Source organism: Canis lupus, chromosome 35, assembly GCF_048164855.1.
Source record: "Canis lupus baileyi chromosome 35, mCanLup2.hap1, whole genome shotgun sequence".
NCBI lineage: Eukaryota > Metazoa > Chordata > Mammalia > Carnivora > Canidae > Canis > Canis lupus.
This window is the reverse complement of record NC_132872.1, coordinates 4,374,667-4,398,058: the sequence shown is the minus strand read 5'-3', so window position 1 is coordinate 4,398,058 and position 23,392 is coordinate 4,374,667. Positions and strand designations below refer to the sequence as shown.

General features: G+C 38.9%; 1 protein-coding gene across 2 annotated transcripts in view; it reads right to left on the bottom strand.

Moving 5' to 3' along the window:
• The window catches only part of CCDC14 (coiled-coil domain containing 14), a 51,032-nt gene extending 37,203 nt beyond the window's left edge, over window positions 1–13,829 (bottom strand). Inside the window, exons 1-5 of one of the 2 annotated variants that reach the window (XM_072812456.1) lie at window positions 13,677–13,829; window positions 6,412–6,467; window positions 6,022–6,094; window positions 5,695–5,764; window positions 5,486–5,605 (exon numbers count right to left, since the gene is read on the bottom strand). In XM_072812456.1, coding sequence (XP_072668557.1) covers window positions 5,486–5,605; window positions 5,695–5,764; window positions 6,022–6,094; window positions 6,412–6,467; window positions 13,677–13,706 — 349 coding nt within the window. In that variant the 5' untranslated portion in view covers window positions 13,707–13,829. The remainder of the gene's footprint in view (window positions 1–5,485; window positions 5,606–5,694; window positions 5,765–6,021; window positions 6,095–6,411; window positions 6,468–13,676) is intronic. The other variant, XM_072812457.1, reaches the window with a different exon arrangement.
• Between the last annotated feature and the right edge of the window lie 9,563 nt (window positions 13,830–23,392).

Below are 23,392 nucleotides of genomic sequence, written 5' to 3'. Positions count from 1 at the left end.
GTATGCACATGCAAAACTTTATCGAGTTGTGCACTCGATTTATGCATTATTCCTTAATTGTTTAAAAAGTGAAGTTTTAAAAATTTGTATGAACTTCCTCAATTATATATATCTTATTGAAAATAAAAACATTGCTAAAAGCAAGAAACTTATATGTAAAGCAATAAGTTAAAGGCATATTAACTACTATAACCAATGAAGATAGACAAAAAATTTAAAGAAAAAGACTACTAAATTACTATTATGAGACCATGAAAATGGATGAGATAGTAGATGCTTCTATTTAGACCTGAGGTGTGCTTCCTTTTGAGATGATCTATTCCTGTGAATATATTTCCCAGGCCTGAGTACAAGCTCTAACAGTTATTAGTTGAGTAACTTTTGGCAAATTCTTAACCTCTCTTGGCCTCCTCTTCCTCATCATAAAAATGATTATAATAAAGGCAGCACCAACTTCTAGCACATAGTAAGAACTTAATAAATGTTAGATCTATCACCAAATTGCTGCAAAGTCACTTAGAGAAGTAAATACTTCATATTCACATATCTTCCCATCTGATACCAACACTATACCTCTAAACATGTGCCCTTTACCATGATTAAAGCCAAAAGGAGTAAGTTATTCTTCACTATCTGAAGAGACACGCTGCAACAAATTGGTTAATAAACATCTGTAATGGTCTGTTAGATAAGAATTGTCTGACTTGGTGAATTTTAGATTTTACACTCATGGGTTACAAGCATTAAGCATTGGCTCCCATTCACCTTCAAGGGATGGTTTTTACAATTTCTGATAAAGCTGAGCTACAGTATCATGCCTTTGATAACAGATGTCATCATTCAAAAAAAACTAAGAAACTCCAAACATATTTCTTAAAAAAAATCAAAGCCTTAGAATTAAAATGACTTAATTTATTCCTTTATTAACCCAGTCTATATAAAATTCTACTGATAATGCTGAAGATTTATATTTAAGAGGCAAATCTTTTTTTAAAAGATTTTATTTATTTATTCATGAGACACACACACACACACAGAGAGAGAGAGAGAGAGAGAGAGAGGCAGAAACACAGGCAGAGGGAGAAGCAGGCTCCATGCAGGATGCCTGACTTGGGATTCGATCTTGGGTCTCCAGGATCACGCCTGAAGACGACGCTAAACCACTGAGCCACCCAGGCTGCCCAAGAGGCAAATCTTAAAGGAAATTATTCCAGGCAAGTTAAAAACCATAAATGGATATAAACGATTGCATTTATATTACTACAAAATCATTTTAAAATTTAAAAAACCACCAAATCACCACCAACAAAATGAGCCTGTTAATACACAAATACAAATGAGGTACATTTTCTTACTGTTGTTCATTAAACCAAAGCATCCTACATGAAATTGTTACCTAACAGATTAGCGTGGTAATACGTCTAACTGGCGTCCGTCAATAACTAGAATCATCAAAAGGATCCACTCATCATTCAGTCCACAAGACTTCTTGCATCCTAGCTGCTAAATAAGCACTACTGCTTGGATATACATGCACTGTCTGATAATAAGATAATTTCTGCAACGCAAATGCAGAACAAACAACACTGCAGGTAAGAGTTGCTAGATGCTTACTATAATTTGAAATATGTAAAAGAACACTTGGCCTTGATGGGGGCAATCAATGCTCCAAGTATCCTGCCTCTAGTGGTTTATTTCCCCAAGGTAAGGGCAGCAATATATGTATGTTACTAAAAGCAGAGCCATGTGCCCACAGCATTCAACAGTTATCAAATGGAAAAAGTTGCTTATTTTAAAAATATTTTTTCTGGGGCACCTGGGTGGCTCAGTGGTTAAGCATCTACCTTTGGCTTGGGTTGTGACCCCGGGTCCTGGGATCGAGTCCCGCATCCAGCTCTCTGCTTCTCCCTCTGCCTGCATCTCTGCCTCTCTCTGTGTCTCTCATGAATAAATAAATAAAATCTTCAAAAATAAACAAATAAAAAATAAAAATATATGAAAAATATTTTTTTTCTTTAAATGTCAGGAGCACTCTGAAGAAGCTCAGTGCATTTCTGAACTGTCTCTGACTTACTCCCAGGTATGCTCCAAGGTAGGTGACCTTGACCCCACAGACCCTCAGTGATCAGACAGGTTCAGATAGAAAGTACGCAAGGGCTGAGGCATCTGGGTGGTGCAGTCGGGTTAGGTGACCAACTCTTGGTTTCAGCGTGACTGGTGATCTCAGGCCCTGTGCTGGGCTCTCTCTCCCTTTCCCTCTGCTTTTCTGCTCAGTGTTCTTTCTGTCTCTAAAATAAATAAATAATCCTTAAAAAAATTAAAAGTACACAAGGAGGCCACACCCCAAAAGATGGTTAACATAAAATAGTAAGATGATGTATGTTAAAATTAAAATAATACATAAGATACTAATTAACATGCTGTAATAAGTTCCTTAAAGTTTTAGAGTCTAGGGACCCAGGATGCATATTTCTCTCATCTGCTCTGCCAAATCCATCCTCTACCCGTCTCCACCCTGCTCTCCCTGGGATGCTGATCTATATGGATTACATCGTTAAGAGACAGTCCTTCGTGGGTTTCTTCTGCTCTCACACATCTTGCCCAGTATACAAGAAAGTAAGGCCTTGACTGAAGGTCTTTACCTGGGCCATTTCTCAGGGTTATATTTGTAATGAATAACCTTGAGCGAGAAGATAATGCTTCCCCTGAGACAAGTACAGGTTTGCTTACTGCTCCCTACCAAAGCAATGGATTTCCCAAACTCAGTGTTCCTTGGCTGAAACAAACCTATAGGATAAGCAGCATCTACCTGGGTCCATCACATTAGCCCTTTGGGAATTGTAGTGGGAGTACCAACAGAAATATGCTAATGTACATGTTGCTTACTTTATTTACTGTGTGAGTAATAAAGTCCTTTGTCTCTGACCCAGGGGTCTTGGATCTCCTACCAGCAACCATGACATAGTAAGATTAACTTATTAGCCTATAAGACTAAAAATCAAATCCCAGACCTGATACACATCAACAGGTCACCACTTGGGTCCCACCCACTGGGAATCTTGGAAGTACCAAAGAAAGAAGCACCATAAAGTCAGAGTACTTATTCCTAACTCTCTCTTTGAGGCAGTCTTGGCTGGCTTTGTTCCTTAAATCAAACTCATTGCTCTTCTCAAGGCAGCCTACTCTATTCAACAGTATCTGAGTCCCGGTAATCTCTCCCCAACCTCATCCCTCCCTTAAGGCTTCTGCTGCTGTGCTTGCAATGGATTAGCACAATCCCTCATAGTTTCCCTATACCCCATTCACACCTTTGTAATGAGTTCCTTCGTAAATAAACCCCCCTTGAATTATCTTAAGAGTGTTGCCATCTGTTTTCTGTTGGAACTCTTGACTAGCAAGCAGTTAAGCTAGGATCTAACACGTTGCTACCATGGCTCACTGTCAGCCACATACATTCCAAATGACAGTTCCCTGAGAATGGATGTCCTGGACAAGAAATAAACTGCCTTGAGAAAAAGAGACCAGAGGAATGCCCAGTGGTGCTACCATCCCTTTATTTGTCCATTGGGCCCTGGGAAATGCCTCTACTCTCAGAGTTTAGACCTGGGGTTAGCACACTTTTTCCTTAAAAGGTTAGAGAATAAATATTTTAAGCTTAGCAGACCAGGTTTCTGCCACAACTACTCGATTCTACTGTTACAGCACAAAAGCAGTCCTATAAAATACATAAATGAATTAGCATGGCTGCACTGCAATAAAACGTTATTTATAAAATAAATAACAAAACATTAATTATAAAATAACCTAGGCTGTATTATACTGATCCCTAGTTTAGACCGATGTTACCCAATAGAAATATAATGGCAACAAATACACAATTTTAAACTTTCCAGTAGCCATACTAAAAAGTAAAAATAGGTAAAACTTGAATGTTGTCCTTATATCAACAGATCCAAAATATTAACATTTCAACATGTAATTAATGTAAAAACTTGAGATATTTTTGTAGTAGACCTTTTAAATCTAATGTATCTGATCTGAATTTACATTTAATAAAATTGATAGTTGAAAAAGTGGATTCATATATCCAAGTTATTTCAAACATACTGAAAAGTATTCTAATAACTGGATCAAGTATCTGTTTTCAAATTTAAATTTAATTAAATAACATTTGAAATTCAGCTCCTTAGTTTTTCTAGCCATACTTCAAGTGCTCAATGGCCATACGCATACAAATACCTTCTTCAACAGGGCACATCAAGATACTATGAAGCTACAAGTGACTAGCCTCCTAGGCAGATTAGTAAGTAGTAAGATAGATCAGTTCTCCCTCTGCCTTAGTTCTCTAACTCAGGACTTTCTGGAATATCAACGTCTACTCCGATAAATACTCTACTCTCATTTTCTTAGCCTCTTTGCATGGATCCAGATCTCTTAACATCTAGGGCTATTGCTGTGGATGGTTTTCCAGACTTCACTTCTTGTCTAAACTGATTCTAATCATGCACTGCTGTGCTAACTAACATTTTTGGCCTGCTTGAACCATGAAACTATTCGTCTCATTCTTGTGTATCTGAATTCCCATTGTGGATTTTTTTCATCTCCATTTTGGGCTATCTTGTTCTATAGGGCTCCAGGGGACAATATAATCAAAACTTGTTCTAAACTGTTTGGTGAATTATTACATTTTATAAAGTCAGCAAAGTTAATGGTGAGGGTGTAAAACATCCTAGGCTATATTCACCATCAATCACTGGAAGGCCCTCTTTCCTTAGCTATCCAACTTGGAATTTTTTTTTTAAGATTTAATTTATTTATTCATGAAAGACACACACACACACACACACACACACACACACACAGAGGCAGAGGGAGAAGCAGGCTCCATGCAGGGAGTCCAAGGTGGGACTCGACCCAAGGTCCCCAGGACCATGCCCTGGGCCAAAGGCAGGCACCAAACCGCTGAGCCATTCCAGGGATCCCCACCTCCCACTTGGAATTTTACTTTCTTATACACCATGTATTCTAACTGTGCAGCTAGTTCAACAGGTTGAGTTACTAAACCTACTGATGATATATACACATAAAATGATTTTAAAACAATTAGTATCTATAAGTATGCACATGAAACACAACCAATTTATGGTTATTTATGGAATTAAGTGGCAAGGAGAACAAAGATAACTCTATATATACCTCCTAAATGTCATTCTGAGTTAGAACCTTTTCTTCTAAAAACCTAGTCAGTCACTTTTTCTTTCTTCTTGGGAAAGGGACAGTAAACCAAGTAACTACCCAGCAATTAGAAGCAGAATAAAGAGAAGCATAAGCACACACATATACACCTGAATAAACTGACCTCTACATCCAACATGGGGCTTGAACTCACAACCCCAAGATCAAGAGTCACATGCTCTACCAACTGAGTCAGCCAGGTGCCCCAAGGATTATATTTAAACAAAAAGGAAAAAAAAAAAAAACTTACAAATTTCCTTCCGGACTCCTGAAGGAACATGTTTTTCATGTCCTTTCTTTTTAGATCCAAATCTTTTGCCTTCTAAAAATCTGGGATTATATCTATTTTCTGAATATGCTTTTTCTGAACCTATTAATAATTAAGACAAAAATTCATTTGCATTAAGAGAATTATTTGAGAAAAGTGATTAGCAAAGAGGTATATAAAAATTTAAAAACCTGAATCTTCATTTCTCAAAATGTCCCGCAGCAAAGAAGCACAACCATCAAGCCCCTGTACAGTCTCAGTCTGTAAGGAGAAAGTCATTTAGAAATTCATACACAGAATTTTAGTGCAGGAAAATAAAAACCCAACAAATTATGTGGTTTTAAAATTTCTTTTTTCAGGAGCAATTTATTATTGGTAGAACACATGTTTCAAAGCAGAAAGTCTTCAAACTTCCTTAGTGCAATCAACACTTTACCTCTGAAATGTTATTCCTTCTTAGCTTTTATCTGAAGATTAATTAAAATAGTGTGCATTGTATCTATTCAGTTTAGTCTTACCTGACTTTCTGAATCAGAATGGATAGCATTGCCAAAATCTGCATTAAAACGTGATATCTTTCTTAAACGGGTCCTAGAAAACAAGTTCATTAATATTGTCACAAATACTACAAAACTTTCTTCCAAAACGTATTAATAGTCATTTTCTTCCCAGCGAAGGTTTGATAAGAAAGCTTGTCCATAAGATAGATTTATATAGAATTTTATAGTGACTATAAAGACTGTTAAACACTAAAATGATCAACATGGGTAGATATGGAAGTTTCTTCCCCAGAGTTTGTGAAGGTAGAGACCCATTTTCCGGGGTAGGCAAAATTTAGTGTGGCCCAAAGACCTGAAAAGTCTCTTGAGATTTACGACTTAAAGTTGTAAACTCCTGTAAATACTTACCCTCTCTTTCCATTGGTTAATTTAGCAGGTCCAGTGTGTTTTCCTGAAGATAACACCTATGATATAATACATTATATTATAGTAAATATACAAGTATTTTTCAATTATATTCTCAATAGGCTGTCTTGACAAAACCTGAAATGTTGTTTCCTTTTTGTGGTAAAAACACAACATAAAATCTACCATGGTAGCCAGTTTTTAGTGTACAGTTCTGTGGCATTACATATATTCATGTTGCTATACAACCAACATCCACCTCCAGAAACTTACCTTGCCAAACTAAAATTCTGTACCTATTAAACATTAACTTCCAAGCACCCACACTGTCCCTAGCAACTACCCTTCTAGTTTCTGTCTCTATGAATCTGATTACTCTAGGAAACTCATATAAGTGGAATTATACAGTATTTTTCCTTTTGTGATTAGCTTATTTCACTTTGCCTAATGTCTTGTAGCAAGTGTCAAAATTCCTTTCCTTAAGGCTGAATAATATTCCACTTGATATACATTATTAATTTTTTATAAATGTAATATATCCTATAAATTCATAATTACTATTGAACTCTTATTAATAAATTATTGTTCTACATCAAATGTCAAGCAAACAGCACAAGCTGAAAATGAGGCTGAGGCATTATTTTAACCAGAAGTACCTATGACAGTAAGTCTGGACTATACTCAATCTCTGAACATGTTCTACATTCCCCGAGTCTTCAAAACATAGAAGTTAATTCAACATATAGCACAGAATTCATAAGTATGATTCTGTTTATCCACATTATTTAGGGTGTCTGACAAAACCAGCCCATGAAAACTCTACTACTCCTCTTTATCTACATCTTTCTTTTTTTTCTCTTTTTAAAGATTCTAGTTATTTATTCACAAGAGACACACAGAGAGAGGCAGAGACATAGGCAGAGGGAGGAGAAGCAGGCTCCCTGTGGCGACCTCGATGTGGGACTCAATCCCAGGATCACACCCTGAGCTTAAGGCAGATGCTCAACCACTGAGCCACCCAGACATCCCACTTTCTTTCTTTTCAAACTCCTATAACAATATTGTTTATTTTATTTTTTTATTTTTTATTTTTTTTAAAGATTTTACTTATTTATTCATGATAGACACAGAGAGAGAGAGGGAGGGAGGCAGAGACACAGGCAGAGGGAGAAGCAGGCTCCATGCAGGAAGCCCGATGCGGAACTCGATCCCAGGTCTCCAGGATCATGCCCTGGGCGCTTAAACTGCTGAGCCACCCAGGATGCCCACAATACTGTTTTTTTTTTAAATAATTTCATTTTTAATGTAAAATAAGTGGGCTATCTTTTGTGTACAACAAAGAAAAAAAATGCACTTGCTTCAACGAGCATCCAGTATCTTGAAGTTAGCAAGAAGTTTGTTGTTTGCCTCTGGGGAGGGAAACTGAGTCTGGAGGACAGAGCAAGGAGACTTTCCGTGGTATATCTTTTTAATATCCATTAACCTTCTATAAGTATGATCTCTATTTAAAATATAACTTTTAAATGATGAATTAAGTTCCCTACTCACTCCCTTATTTCACCCTTCAGAAGTAGTCACTGTTGGCAGTTACATTTATGGTTTTTCTTGACATGTTTACATGTTTTATCCCAAGATAGCTTTGAGCAGGAACAACTGAACTATCTGGAGTTATGTGCAACTGAGAATACATCTTAAAAATTGGGTTAGTAGAGTCATACTTCTCCTTGAGATAACTTGGGGTATGATGAAGTCATGAGGCCAGCCGTGAGAACCAATGTTGTAGGAAATAAGATTCTATGTAGTGTTGCTCTGCTGGTCCCTGCAGGACACCCTAAGGGTCTTTCCTTTTGGTACATACATATGTTGGTATCCTTGCCAGAACCAAAATGAAATTCCAAAACATGGTGCTGCTATACTCTGGACCAAGTCCAAAAACAACTACCACAATTATTATCTTTCAAAATTAAAAAAGTATACAGAGGTAAATGTATGGTATACTTCTAGGATTACAAGATATTTCCCCCAAAAATATACATGAGGTTATGTTACAGAAAATCAAGTAATGAAAATTACCTAGGATAACAGCACCTTGCAACAGTAACTATCATAATGGCACATTTCCATCAAAACTTTTTAAAATTGTTTTAAAATAATACAAAGAATTTCAGTATACACTTTATCCAGATTCCCCAACTATTATTTCACTATATCTGCCATGTTCTCTCAAAATATATTCAGTAACAAAATATATACAATACAAAAAATATATTATTGTTTTTCTGAACCATTTTAGGGTAAGTTGCAGGTATGATATTATTTACTCCTAAATATTTCCTAAAAACGAGGTCATTTATATAACCATTATAATTATCAAAATCAGGACATTAACACTGATACTATATTATAAACTATAGACTTTATTCACATTTTGATGATTATTACAATACCGTCCTTTATTTTTCAAAAATGCCAGTCCATGTGCAATGCAGGATCATAGGTTGCTTTACATTGTCACACTTCATTAGTCTCTTTAATCTAGAATAGCTCCTCAGGTTATCATTTCATTGCCTTTTATAACCTTCAAGCCAGGATGCCCAGACATTTTAGACTTGTCTGATTTTCCCTCATGATTAAATTCAGGTTGTAAGTTTTTGGCAGGAATACCACAAAAGGGAAGTTTTGTCCTTCTTGATATGAGAACGCACATGGTATGAGTTTGTCTCATTACTGGTGATGTAAACTTTGATTATTTAAGATGGCGTCTGCCAGATTTTCACTCTAAGGTTCCTATTTTTACCTTTGTATTAAGCATTTCATGGGCAGATACTTTGAGATTATGCAGACTTCCTATTCATCAGACTTTCACGGAGTAGCTTTAGCATCCATTGAGGATTCTTGTCTTAATCTACTTGTTTGGGAAATGGTGAATTCTGTAACTTACATGATTCCTTTTCAAAAAAAAATTTTCTTAAAAGATTTTATTTATTTATTCATGAGACACAGAGGCACAGACACAGAGGGAGAAGCAGGCTCCCTACAGGGAGCCCAATGTGGGACTTGATCCCAGGACCCCAGGATCACGAGCCAAGCCAAAGGCAGATGCTCAACCATTGAGCCACCCAGGCGCCCCCTTACATGATTCCTTCTACATTTATTAGTTGGTCTTTTTATAATAAATTTATTTTTTATTGGTGTTCAATTTGCCAACATACAGAATAACACCCAGTGCTCATCCCGTCAAGTGCCCCCCTCAGTGCCCGTCACCCGAAATTCACCCCCACCCCCCGCCCTCCTCCCCTTCCACCACCCCTAGTTCATTTCCCAGAGTTAGCAGTCTTTACGTTCTGTCTCCCTTTCTGATATTTCCCACACATTTCTTCTCCCTTCCCTTCTATTCCCTTTCACTATTATTTATATTCCCCAAATGAGTAAGAACATACAATGTTTGTCCTTCTCCGATTGTATTAGTTGGTCTTGAACTCTAGGTAAGCACTCTTCCTTTATTGTTTGTTGGTATGGACTGGTTGATTCCTATTTTATTCAAAGGGTTATGATCTATTATCATCATTATTTATTTTGATGCTCCAATTGTCCCAGACTCTGTCAGTGGTAGTCTCTTCAGACTGGCTCTCATATCATTTTAACATGTTCCCATTATTTTTTTGAGTAATTCCTTACTTTCTGTGACAAGGTGCTCTGGGCTCATCCTTTGGTTTTGGTTTGTTTTTTCGTTGTAGTAAGAACACTTAACATGAGATCTACTTTCTTCATAAATTTTTAAGTGCATAATACCATATAGTTAACTACAGGCATGATGTCGTACAGTTCTCTAGAATGTATTTATCTTGCATAATTGCAACTTTACACCCACTGAACAGAAATTCCCCTGCCTCTAACATCTCCATTCTGCTCTCTGCTTCTATAATTGTGACTACTTTGGTCCCTTATGTAAGTTGAATAATGCAGTATCTACCCTTCTGACTGGCTTATTTCACTTATATCCTCAGGATTCATCCATGTTGCATATGGCAGGATTTTTTTCTTTTTTAAGGTTGAATAATATTCCATTGTGTGTATATAACACATTTTTTTTTCTTACCCACTCATCCATCAATAGACATTTAGGTTGCTTCCACATCTTGGCTACTGTGAATACTGCAATAAACACAGAAGTGCAAATAACTCTTTGAGATCGTATTTTCAATTCTTTTGTATAAAAACCCAAAAGTAGAATTTCTGGATCGCATAAGAAGTCTATTTTTAATTTTTTGAGCAACTGTCATGCTATTTTTCATTGCGGCTGTACCATTTTACATTTTCACCAGTAGTTTACAAGGGTTCCAATTTCTCCACATCCTTGCCAATGAGAATTGTCATCCTAAAAGGTGTGAGATGCTATCTCGTTGCGGTTTTGATTTGCATTTCCCTAATGACTAGTAATGATGAACATCTTTTCATGGGCTTCCTCGCCTTTTATACACCATCTTTGAAGAAATGTCTATTCAAGTCTTTTGCTAATTTTTTAATCAAGTTACTTTGTTTTTTTGCTTTTGAGTTGTAGGAGCTCCTGATATAGTTTGGATATTAACCCTTTAGTAGACAGAGGGTTTACAAATCTTTTTTTCCATTCCATAAGATACCATTCACTCTGTTGTTTCCTTTACTCTGCAGATGCTTTTTATTTTGATGTATCCAGGCTCATCATATAATTATCCTGCTTCAGCTGTGGGGTTGACCATTCCTCCATGAAGGCGTGGTTCCTTTTAGTGGATGATGATATTCCTTTAAGTACATGATAATATTTAGAAACCAAGGTATTGCTACTGGGACTTCCAATCTTTTTTTTTTCCTATGAATTATTTCTTTAGTCATAATGACTAGTTAATCACAAAAACTAAATCTTATGATTTTATTTTTAAATCTGTTTCCATATTAGCATACCTTCAAATGTTTTTTTAATGGTTGTATAGTATTTCCTTGGTGTAAATAATATAACATGTCCTTGGATTGCTTCATGTTTTTCACAACTGAAAAGCCTGAAATAAACCTTTCCATACGCAGAAAAAAAAAGAAAAAAAAAAAAAAAAGCCTTTTCATAGTCAGGATTAAAAGCTTATTTATTTGATGAAAGGCTATTATTCATTTATTAGCCCTTGATACGAATTACAAAAACACTCTCCAAAAGGCGTGCCCAAATCACAATGCATGAGACAGTCATTTTGCTTTATGTCACATTTAATTCCATTGGGTGTTATCATTTAATCTTTTTTCTTTGCTATGTGAGAAAAGCATAAGCATTTCTTACAAGTTCTATTTCCTACCAACAAGTACAAGATAAAATTACATTTGTAGAATAATTTAGAGTATCCCAAAGACTTTCATTTCCATTTAAACCACACCCTATAATAGAGTGTAATGTCTGAAAGAGTGGACTCTGGCACCAGCTCTTGGGTCTGAATCCCGCTGCACCACCAATGAGTTCTGTAACTGTAGGAGAATCATTTGAACTTTTCTTCATCCCTCAAATTCCTCATCTATAACATGGAGATGGTAATAATATCTGCCTCATAAGGCTATTATGAATATTAAATGAATTATGCCTACTATGTAAAAATACTTAAGAGCAGCATCAACCACACAAGTGCTATCTAAATGTCAGGTATTCTTATCCTCCAGACGGTGGTAAACCGTAAGGGGGGCCAAATTTTGCTGCACCAATTTAAGCCAAGAGAGAGGCAGACGTTTCATCAGGTTCTCTCATTTTTAATCTTCCCATTTCTTTGAGAGACAGAACCTGATACCTACTTACACCTATTTTATAGCTAAGGGAAAGGAGGCTTAGACAAGTAAAAAGTACTTGGCTTGGGATGCCCCGGGGCGGGGGGGGGGGGGGCTCAGTGGTTGGGCGCCTGCTTTCGGCCCAGGGCCTGATCCTGGAGACCTGGGATCGAGTCCCATCACAGGCTCCCTCCGTGGAGCCTGCTTCTCCCTCTGCCTGTGTCTCTGCCTCTCTCTCTCTCTCTCTCTGTGTGTCTCTCATGAATAAATAAAAAAAATTTAAATTAAATTAAAAAAAAATAAAAGAAGTGGAATCGGAATCTGCAGGTGACGGTGTTCACAAACACTGTGTTTCTCCTCCCTCCCCCTTGCTGACTGCGCATACTGAGCATACTGGGAGCTCATTCAACCTGAGAGGATGATCTACAAGGGTGGGGATGGTGGGCAAGTACTCACGAAGGAAGTCTTGAGCCAAGTCTTGGGGAAAAAAAAAACCGTGTAAGATCCACACTAATGGGGAACACAGCGTTACAGGTGAGTTGATAAGTGAAGGGAGATTGGGGAAAAAAAAAAAAAGAAATAAAGAAGGGGGGGGGGACAGGTGGGTGTATTCAAAGAGGAGCAAGACCACTGTGGATAGCGAGTGTCTTTGATTCAGTACCTGAAAAATCTAGGTGCCACGTGCTGTCCTAGGCTTTGAAGATAACAGAGAGAAGCTGTGGAGTAAAGGGAGTAGACAAACAAGGCAGCAACTGTCTGTAGGCTGGAAAGTGTCCCGAATTAGGATTAGCACGGAGCGCACGAGGCGTGGCGGCAAGAAGCCCCCGAACGATGGGGATGCGATGGGGATGCGATGGGGATGCGCGAGCGCCGCCCTGGAGCCCTGGAGCCCTGGAGCCCTGGAGCCCTGGAGCCCAGGGGCGGGAGGGGGGCGGGCATTCCAGGCCGGGCAGAGAAGGCGCAGACGCGGGGACAGGAGGGCGCACGGGGGCGCACGGGGCGCTGCGGGACCAACAGGCCACAGGGCTGCGTGCATTCGGGACGGTAAGGAATGCACTGCTGGGGTCCAAAACAAACAAAGAAAAACAGCTGTGTTGACAGTCCAAAGAACCGAGACCTTTACCCTGAAAAAGCAGCGTTCGTGTGTTTGTTTTTTGGGCAGAAAAGTGAACTCTTCGGCGTGCATTTGAGAAGGGCTGGAGGCTGCTGGCGCGGGGCGCGAAGTGGGGGCCCTTTCTGCTCTCTGCACCTGGTCCAGGTGGCCAGCGGCTGGGGCGGAGGACCAGCGACCTGCGGCGCCGACGGCGGAGCGGGACTCGACCCCGCACGCCCGGACGCGGCCGGGTCGCTAACGTTAGGGACCCCCCCCCGCCGCCCCGCCCCGCCCCGCCCCTAGCTCCGCGCGTCTACCGCCGCCGCACGTCCCCGCTGGTACCGCCCCCTGAATCCGTCTCTAGCCCACGTGGACCCCGCGGGGCCACGGCCCTCACCTGGCCCGGCCGACATCCGGACCCGACCATCCCTCGCCGCCGCCGACGAGCCCCGCACCCAGGGGAGCAGAGCCGCCCGACGAGGAACTAACCGCCGCGGACTCCCGGCCGCCCTGGGCCCGCCCCCGAACTTCCGCTTCCGGGAAGGAGCCCGCCCCACGCCGCGCCTCATAGTCTCGGGAGAGCGGAGAGGAGGCCTCTTCGGTCCCCCCGCGCGGCGCTCTGGGCGTGCGCAATAGACCCCTCCCGGCCGCCGGCTCGTCACACACAGGAGGGAGGGAGGGAGAAGCCCACAGAATGCGAGGGGGCGGGGCGGGGGCGGGGCGGGGGCGGGGCCGGCTGGAGCCGAAGCGGGGGCTGGGCCCTGCTGGGGCGGGGCCGGGGCGGGGCCGGGGCGGGCGAGGGTGGGCGGGGCCGTCCCGGGTGGGCGGGGCCAGCGGGCGGGGCGGGGCCGGGGCCTAGGTGGGCGGGGCGCGGAGTGGGCTCCCAGCGCGAGCAGGAGCCGGGCTCCTGAATCCCGGAAAGCACCGAGTTCGGGGCCCGGTCGCGAGGGTTTCTGGTGGCGAACGGCCCCCCTGAATGCGCTGGGGGAAGTGGCGACAGGACCTCGCAGGGCCTTGCAGGGGAAGGGACCGAAGGAGAGGGCGCATAGGTTTCCGAAGGAGTTGGTTCAGCTCCGTGTTTTGAATGAGTTTACGCGCCCTCACTCGATTTTGCGTGATTCATCATCATCTTTGCATGATTCTGATGGACATTTCGAAATTATTCACTGTAGCCCTTGCACCCGGAATGGTGCTTATTAGTTGGGATTTTTGCTTTACTTGCGTGCATAGTTGTTTACTCTGCATTCGAAGTAATGACCCTTAATGAAGAATGACCCCGCATGCTTTTTTTTTTTTTTTTAAGATTTATTTATTTATTCAAGAGAGACAGAGAGAGAGAGGCAGAGGAGACACAGGCAGAGGGAGAAGCAGGCTCCATGCAGGGAGCCCGACGCGGGACTCCATCACTTGACCCCAGGGTCACGCCCTCAGCCGAAAGCAGGTGCCAAACCACTGAGTCACCCAGGGATTCCCCCCTCCCTATTCACATTAGCTTGCTTCACAATTTTTTTTTTTTGCTTCACAATTTTTAATGGGGACTAGTCTTTGCTTAAGACGTTGAGTTTTGGGAAATCAAATTGGGGAGAAATTAAATAACCCAACTGATTACATTTTTAATAGGAAGAAGAGCTAAGAGGTACATTTTGAAAGTCTTAATTACAATGAACGTAAAAATCCAAAGACTAGAATACTGATTTCGGGAAACTAGGTGTTTGATAAATTTAGCTTTCTATTGAATTAGACTGGAAAGACCTCTCTCTTCTTCATCCATCTCCTATAAGTGTTTAACATAGTTACTTGAGATTACAGGGGTTTTTCCTGACGTTGACTTGATTTTTTAAAATTTACAGTCATTTTTCTTAGCACGTGCTTATTTTAGAAAATATAGATAAGAAAGAAAAAATCGCCCTATGATCCCAGAGAGTACCACTCTTAGCAGTTTGGTACATTCCCTTCTAGATTTTTGCCAACTGTGTATATATGTATAAATATATTAAATATATTAACAACAATATATGATGCATATTACTGTAACGTGAGTGTTTAAGTTTCTCATCAACATCACTTTTCAGTAATTTGCAATTATATATACCTGGTGTACCATTCTCCTCTTTGGAATTTTATACTTCTCCTCTCCGTTTTGTCTGCTTTTTGGTTTTTCCTATTTTCCCCTGTTTTTGGTTTTTAAGGTAATAGCTTCCAGCCTTTTGGTCTTTATTTTCTCAACTCTTTTATTGTGGTAAACTGCACAAAACAGAAAATATACCATCTTCACCAATTTTAAGTACACAATTCAGTGGTACTAAACATATTCACAATGTTGGGCAACCATCACCACCATCATCTCCAGAACTTTTTTCACCTTATGAAAGTCAAACTGCATACCCATTAAACAACTCCCCATTCCACCTCCCAGGAAGCCCCTGACAACCACTATTCTATTTTGTCTCTATGATTCTGACTACCTCAAATAAAGGAGATCGCACAGTATTTATCCTTTGTGACTGGCAAATAAAATAATTATTTGTCTTCAAAAGTTCATCCATGTTACAGCATGGACATCTGGGTTGCTTCTACATTTTAGCTATTGTAAATATTGTTGCTGTGAACACGGGTGTACCAATATCTCTGCCAGACCCTGCTTTCAATTTTGGGGAGTATATACCCAAAATTTCTGGATCATATGGTAATTCTATTTTTAATTTTTTGAGGAACTACTATACTCTTTTTCCACATGATTGTGCCATTTTATATTCCCATCAACAGGGATAGGATTCCAATTTCTCCACATTCTCCCTAACACTTAACTTCCATTTGTTTTTTGTTGTTGTTGTTGTTTTTTTTCATTTTTGATAGTAGCCATCCTAGTGCATGTGAAGTGTTATCTCATAGTAATTTTGATTTGCATTTCCCTAATGGTTACTAATGCTGAATATCTTTTCATGTGCTATTGATCATTGATCATTCCCTTCTTTGGAGAAATGTCTATTCAAGTCCTTTGCCCATTTTTAAATTTAAATTTGAGTTAACATACAGTAGAATATTGGTTTCTGGAGTAGAATTCAGTGATTCACCACTTACATATAACACCCAGTGCTCATCACAACAAGTGCCCTCTTTAATACCCGTCACTCATCTAGCCCATCCCCCACCCACTGCCCTCCATCAACCTCAGTTTGTTCTCTGTTACTAAGAGTCTCTTATGGTTTGTTTCCCCACCTTCCCCCTTCCCCTATGTTGATCTGTTTTCTTTCCAAGTTCCACATATGAATGAGATCATATGGCGTTTGTTTTTCTCTGACTGACTTACTTCACTTGGCATAATATACTTGAGCTCTATCCACATCATTGCAAATGGGAATATTTCATTCTTTTTGATGGCTGAGTCATATTCCATTGTGTATATATACCACATCTTCTTTATACATTCATCAGTTGATGAACATTTGGACTCTTTCCATAGTTTGGCTATTATTGATAATATGGCTATAAACAGCAGGGTGCAGATGCCCCTGCAGATCACTATGATTGTATCCTTTGGGTAAATACCTCATAGTGCAATTGCTGGTTTGCAGTTCTATTTTTACCTTTTTTGAGGAGCACACCAGTTTGCATTCCTACAACAGTCTTTTGCCCATGTTTTTTAAATTTATTTTTTATTGGTGTTCAATTTGCCAACATATAGAATAACACCCAGTGCTCATCCCATCAAGTGCCCCCCTCAGTGCCCATCACCCAGTCACCCCCACCTCCCTTTCTACCACCCCTTGTTCGTTTCCCAGAGTTAGGAGTCTCTCATGTTCTGTCTCCCTTTCTGATATTTCCCACTCATTTTTTCTCCTTTCCCCTTTATTCCCTTTCACTATTTTTTATATTCCCCAAATGAATGAGACCATATAATGTTTGTCCTTCTCCGATTGACTTATTTTACTCAGCATAATACCCTCCAGTTCCATCCACGTCAAAGCAAATCTTTGCCCATATTTTTAACTGGGTTGTTTGTATTTTGGTTGTTGAGTTTTGGAGTCCTCTACATATTATGTACATGAATATCTTATTGGATATATAATTTGTAAATATTTTCTCCTATTCTGTGGGTTGTCTTTTCAATGTCTTGGTATAGTCTTTTTATGTACAAAACTTAGGGTTTTTTAAAGATTTTATTTATTTATTCATGAGAGGCACACAGAGAGGCAGAGAAATAGGCAGAGGGAGAAGCAGGCTTCCTGCATGAAGCCTGATGTGGGACTGGATCCCAGGACCCTGGGATCATGACGTGAGCCAAAGGCAGATGCTCAACCACTGAGCCACCCAGGCATCCCATCTTTTCTTTTCTTTCTTTCTTTCTTTCTTTCTTTCTTTCTTTCTTTCTTTCTTTTTTTTTTTTTTGCAAAACTTTATTTTCATGAAGTTTTCAGTTTTTCTATTTTCTCTCGTTGCCTGTATCTTTAGTGTCATATCTAAGAAATCAATGGCAAAGCCAATGTCATGAAACTTTTGCCTTTGGTTTTCTTCCAAGATTTCTATTGTCATAAGTCTTATATTTAGGTCTTTGATCTATTGATTTTTAGTCATTTTTTATGTGTGGTGTAGGTAAGGGTCCAACTTCATTCTTCTACATATAGCTAATCAATTTTCCTGGAATTCTTTGTTCAGAAAACTCTGTTTTCTTCATTGAATAGTCTTGGCATCCTTGTCAAAAAATCATTTGACTATATATTTGAAGGTTTTTCTCTGGACTGTCAGTTCCATTGGTCTGTATATTGGCCATTATCCTAGTACCACACTTTTAATTAAAGTAGCTTTGTAATAAGTTTGAACTCAGCAATGTGAATCATCAGCTTTTTTGTTTTCTTCCAAGATTGTATGGGTTACTCAGCATTCCTTGAGATTCCATATGAATTTTAGGAAGTTTTTCTATTTCTGCGAAAACTGTCACTGGGATTATGGTAACAATTAAGCTGTAAACCTCTTTGGATAATATTGACATCTTAATATTATTTCAATCCATGAACATGGGATGTGTTTGCATTTATTTATGTCTTTAATTTATTTTATCATTGTTTTGAAATTTTCATTGTATAAGTCTTTCATCTCCTTAAGTTAATTCCTGAGTACTTTATTCATTTTGAAGCCTATTGTAAATGTAATTGTTTTCTTAATTTCATTTTTGATTGTTTATTATTAGTTGTATAGAAATGCAACTAACTTCTGTCTGTTGACTTCATATTCTGCTATTTTGTCAAATTCATTTATTAGTTCTTTTTTTTTCATTTATTAGTTCTAACAGTTTTTGGGTGGAATCTTTAGGGTTTTCTACACATAATATCATATGCTCTGTGAACAAAGATTATTTTGTTTCTTCCTTTCCAATTTGAATGTGTTTTATCTCTTTTTTCTTGTTTAATTGCTCTGGCTTGAACTTCTAATACTATATTGAATAGAAGTAATAAAAATGGGCATTCTTGCCATGTTCCTGACCTTAAAGGAAAAGCTTTCAGTCTCACCATCGAGTATGATGTTTGCTGTGGATTTTTCATGTCGGGTTTTTATTTTGTTGAAGTAGTTTCCTTTAAAAAAAAAAGATTTCATTTATTTATGAGAGAGAGAGAGAGAGAGAGAGAGAGAGAAGGAGAGAGAATTTGAAGCAGACTTCACACAGATTACAGAGCCCAGTAGGGCTCAATTCCACAACCACAAGATCATGACCTGAGCTGAAACCGAGAGTTGGACACTCAACCAACTGAGCCACCCAAATGCCCCAAAGTAGTTCCCTTCTATTTCTCTTTTGTTGAGTGTATTATCATAAAAGGATGTTGAATTTTGTCAAATGCTTTTTCAGAGTAGTTGAGATCATCATGTGGATTTTTTTCCTTCATTCTGTTCATATAGTATATTGACCATTTTTCATATGTTGAGCCATCCTTGCATCCCAGGAATAAATCCCACTTGGTCATGGTGTATAATCCTTTTAATATGCTATTGAAATCAATTTGCTAGTATTTTGTTGAAGATTTTTGCATCAATACTCATAAGGGATATTGATCTGTAGTTTTCTTGTAGTGTCTTCAGCTTTGATATTAGAATAATGCTGGTCTTAGAAAATATATTATAAAGGGGTCAGTTTTTTGGAAAAGTTTAAAAAGAATTAATATTAGTTCTTTTTTATTTTTTTTAAAGATTTTATTTATTTATTCATAGAGACACAGAGAGAGAGAGGCAGAGACACAGGCAGAGGGAGAAGCAGGCTCCATGCAGGGAGCCCAACGGGGGACTTGATCCCAGGTCTCCATCACACCCCAGGCTGCAGGTGGCACTAAACCACTGTGCCACTGGGGTTGCCATATTAGTTCTTTTTTAAATGCTTGGTAGTATTCACTAGTGAGGCCCTCAGGTCCAGGACTTTGTCAGGAGATTTTGATTGCTGACTCAATCTCTTTATTAGTTATAAGTCTATTCAGATTTTCAATGTCTTCATGATTTAATCTTGATAGGTTTTGATTTCTGGGAATTTATCCCATTTCGTATAGGTTATCCAATATGTTCATAATACTACCTTATAATATTTTTTTATTTCTGTGGAATCAGTCGTGACATCTCTACTTTCATTTCTGATATTTTAGTAATTTCAGTCTTTTCTATTTTTTCTTGATCCATCTAGCTAAAAGTTTATCAATTTTATTGATCTTTTGAAGAATCAACTTTTGGTTTCATTGATTTTCCCTACTGTTTCTCTATTTTCTATTTCATTTATCTCTGTACTAATTATTATTCTTTCCTTCTGCTAACTTCAGTTTCCGTTTTTTCTTCTTAGTTCCTTAAATTATAAAGTTAGGTGGCTGATTTGTGATTTTTAAAAATATTTTATGTGTTTACGTATTTATTTTAGAGCAAGCGCCCAAGAAAAAGCACACTCAAATAAGGAGAAAGGCAGAGGGAGAAAGAGAGAATCTCAAGCAGGCTCCACTGGGAGCCTCAGTTTCGTGACCTTGAGATCATGACCTGAACCAAAATCAAGAGTTGGATGCTTAACTGACTGAGCTACTCAGGTGCCCCAGATCTTTCTTTTTTTTTTAATGTAAGCATTTATAGCTCTAAATTTTTTCCTGAGCACTATTTATACTACTTTCGCACAATTTTTGGTATGTTCTGTTTTTGTTTTCATTTAATTCTAAGTGCTTTCTAATTTCTCTTCTGATTTCTTTTTTGATCCATTAGTTGAGTATGTTGCTTAATTTCTACACTTTTGTGACCCTTTCATTTCTATTTTTGATTTCAAACTTTATCCTGTTGTAGTTGGAGAAGTACTTTGTATGATAATCTATCTTTTTAAGTCTATTGAGACCTAATTCATGGCCTGACATCTGGTCTAATCTAAAAAGTGTCCCATGTGCATTTGAAAAGAATGTATATGCTGTTGTTGGTTAGATGTTCTGTATATGTCACAATGGAATATTACTCAGCCATTAGAAACGATGAATACCCACCATTTTTTAATAATAAATTTATTTTTTTTGGTGTTCAATTTGCCAACAAACAGAATAACACCCAGTGCTCAACCCGTCAAGTGCCCTTCTCAGTGCCCGTCACCTATTCACCCCCACCCCCCGCCCTCCTCCCCTTCCACCACCCCTAGTTCGTTTCCCAGAGTTAGGAGTCTTCATGTTCTGTCATTTGCTTCAACATGGATAGGACTGGAGGGGATTATGCTGAGTGAAGTAAGTCAATCGGAGAAGAACAAACATTATATGGTCTCATTCACTCAGGGAATATAAAAATAGTGAAAGGGATTATAGAGGAAAGGAGAGATAATGAGTGGGAAATATCAGAGAGGGAGACAGAACATGAGAGACCTCCTAACTGTGGGAAACGAATAAGGGGTAGTTGAAGGGGAGGTGGGCGGGGTTGGGGGTGACTGGATGATGGGCACTGAGGGGGGCACTTGATGGGATGAACACTGGGTGTTTTGCTATATGTTGGCAAATCGAACTCCAATAAAAAATATATTTAAAAAATGTTCTGTATATGTCAGATTTACTTGGTTTATTGTATTACTGAAGTCCTGTATTCATCTTTTGTCTAATTATTGTATCCATTATTGTAAGTGGGGTATTCATGTCTCCAACTCTTATTATATGGCTATTTATTTACCATTATTCTGATGGTCTGTTATTAGTATTATTCGGGACTAAGCCCTCTAGCCTGATATGGAACTTTAGGTCCCTCTAGTGTCACGGTTAGTGACTCTGCTTGGTCTAGGCAATGTTTTATAATTTAGAGCATTGGGCCAATAGCTTTTCTCATTGGCTCACTTCTGAAGTGTGAAAGTCTTTATTCATATAACCAAGCTCCAGTTTATAGAAGACAACCACAATTGCAAAGTATATGAAAATCTAAAAACACAGTTAAGATTTATAGCCAAGATACAAGATTCAAAAGGAAAGAAGCTGTGGACTGAATTATAAATTAAATATTAGAAGAATGAGCTCAGGTTCTGCCTAGAAAAATCTGACACTGCCCTGTTGCTTTTCCTTAAGCCATTTAGTGCCTTCTGGAATTATTTCCAACCCAAGATTTCTTAACCTTTTTGATCATATATAATTTTGATAATTTTTTTAAAACTTTGTTTTTTCCCCCAGAAAAATGCTAATGTGCACATTTCATATAAATATGTATATATAGTGTTATCAGAAACCTTCAGGAACCTCTCCAAGGATTTTAGGTTCAGAATCCTATTCATGCCTAATTCAAAACCAACTTTCCACATGTGATTGCCCAGCTCTTTCTGTTGCAGGGCACTGGTGATCTTGGATGTTGGTTAACTAAGGATAGTTAGAGAAACTACCTGATTACGCAGGATCAAGGAGAAAGAATAAGAAGCACAGAGAAAATGGAATTAAGCCATAATCTTTGCATTTCCCACTGAAGCTTTAAATGTATCTGTAGTCTTCACTTTAATCAAAATAGCTTAATTTAGGAAAGAAAGAGCCCACTTCTTTTTCTTTATAAAATCTTGATTTTATTCCTTTCTGAATGCTTTTCTTTTTAAAGGAGGAACATAACCACATCTTACTGAGGGGTCTCAGTTTGACAGCTTAAGTGAGGTCATGCTAGGATTCAAATATTTCTGGTCCATGATAGGAAGGCCAATGGGATGGATCTGACAAGGGTCTATTAGCAGCAAGGACCAAGCAAGCCCCTTTGGAATGATCTCATGTAAGGAAGAAACTGTTGGTTTGGGACAATGTTCCAGGGTTTGAGGGTCAAGTGTGATTTGAATACACATGGTGTCAGTCACTTATTGCCCTGCAGCTCCTATTTGACTTGTGCCTGACATGAGGAAAGAAACAATTGTGATGAAAATGCTAAAATTTTGTTTTATTAGTATCTCTGTAAGGTGTTGTAGCAGATGGTGGTGGTACCCCCATGCAAATGTGATGACTTCCTATCTGAGAGCTTTTTATTTCTACAGCAAAAAGAGCAAGCCCAGGCCTTAAGCCAGGCAAGCTGGAAATGCCAGTAAGTTAATGCCTCTGGAAACAACCCTTAGTCAATGACAGATGGGAATTTGGTGAGGAAACAGCCTGCAGCCAATGATGAAGAGCTTCTTCATCCCTCAGATTGAGATAATTCTTACATGTGTTCTACTCTGTCTCCCAGAGTCCTCCAACATGACTGGGCTTTAGGGATAAGTAGCTTGATAACACACTGTCTATTGGCTTTCTTTCCATCACTATATTACTTTTCCTACTCCCTTTCCATTCTTCCTGGGATTGCCTCCTAAATAAACCACTTGCACTTAAATCTTTATCTCAGAGGCTGTTCCTGGAGAGAAACTACTAGAAAAGGCATTGAGCAAATACAGCAACCCAAGCTTGGGAGTCAGACAGACCTGAATTCAAACTCCTTCTCACCATTGACAGTGAGCAACTTAATTTCTCTAAGGCTGTTTCTTTATCTGTAAAATGGGGAGAATGATATTGACTCTACAAGGTCAGGTTGTAAAGACAATTTTGAAAATGTATGTAAAGCATTGTGCATAGTGGCCGTACATAATAAGTGCCTAATGCATCTTGGCAATTATCATTAATACAGTATTGATGATATATTTTT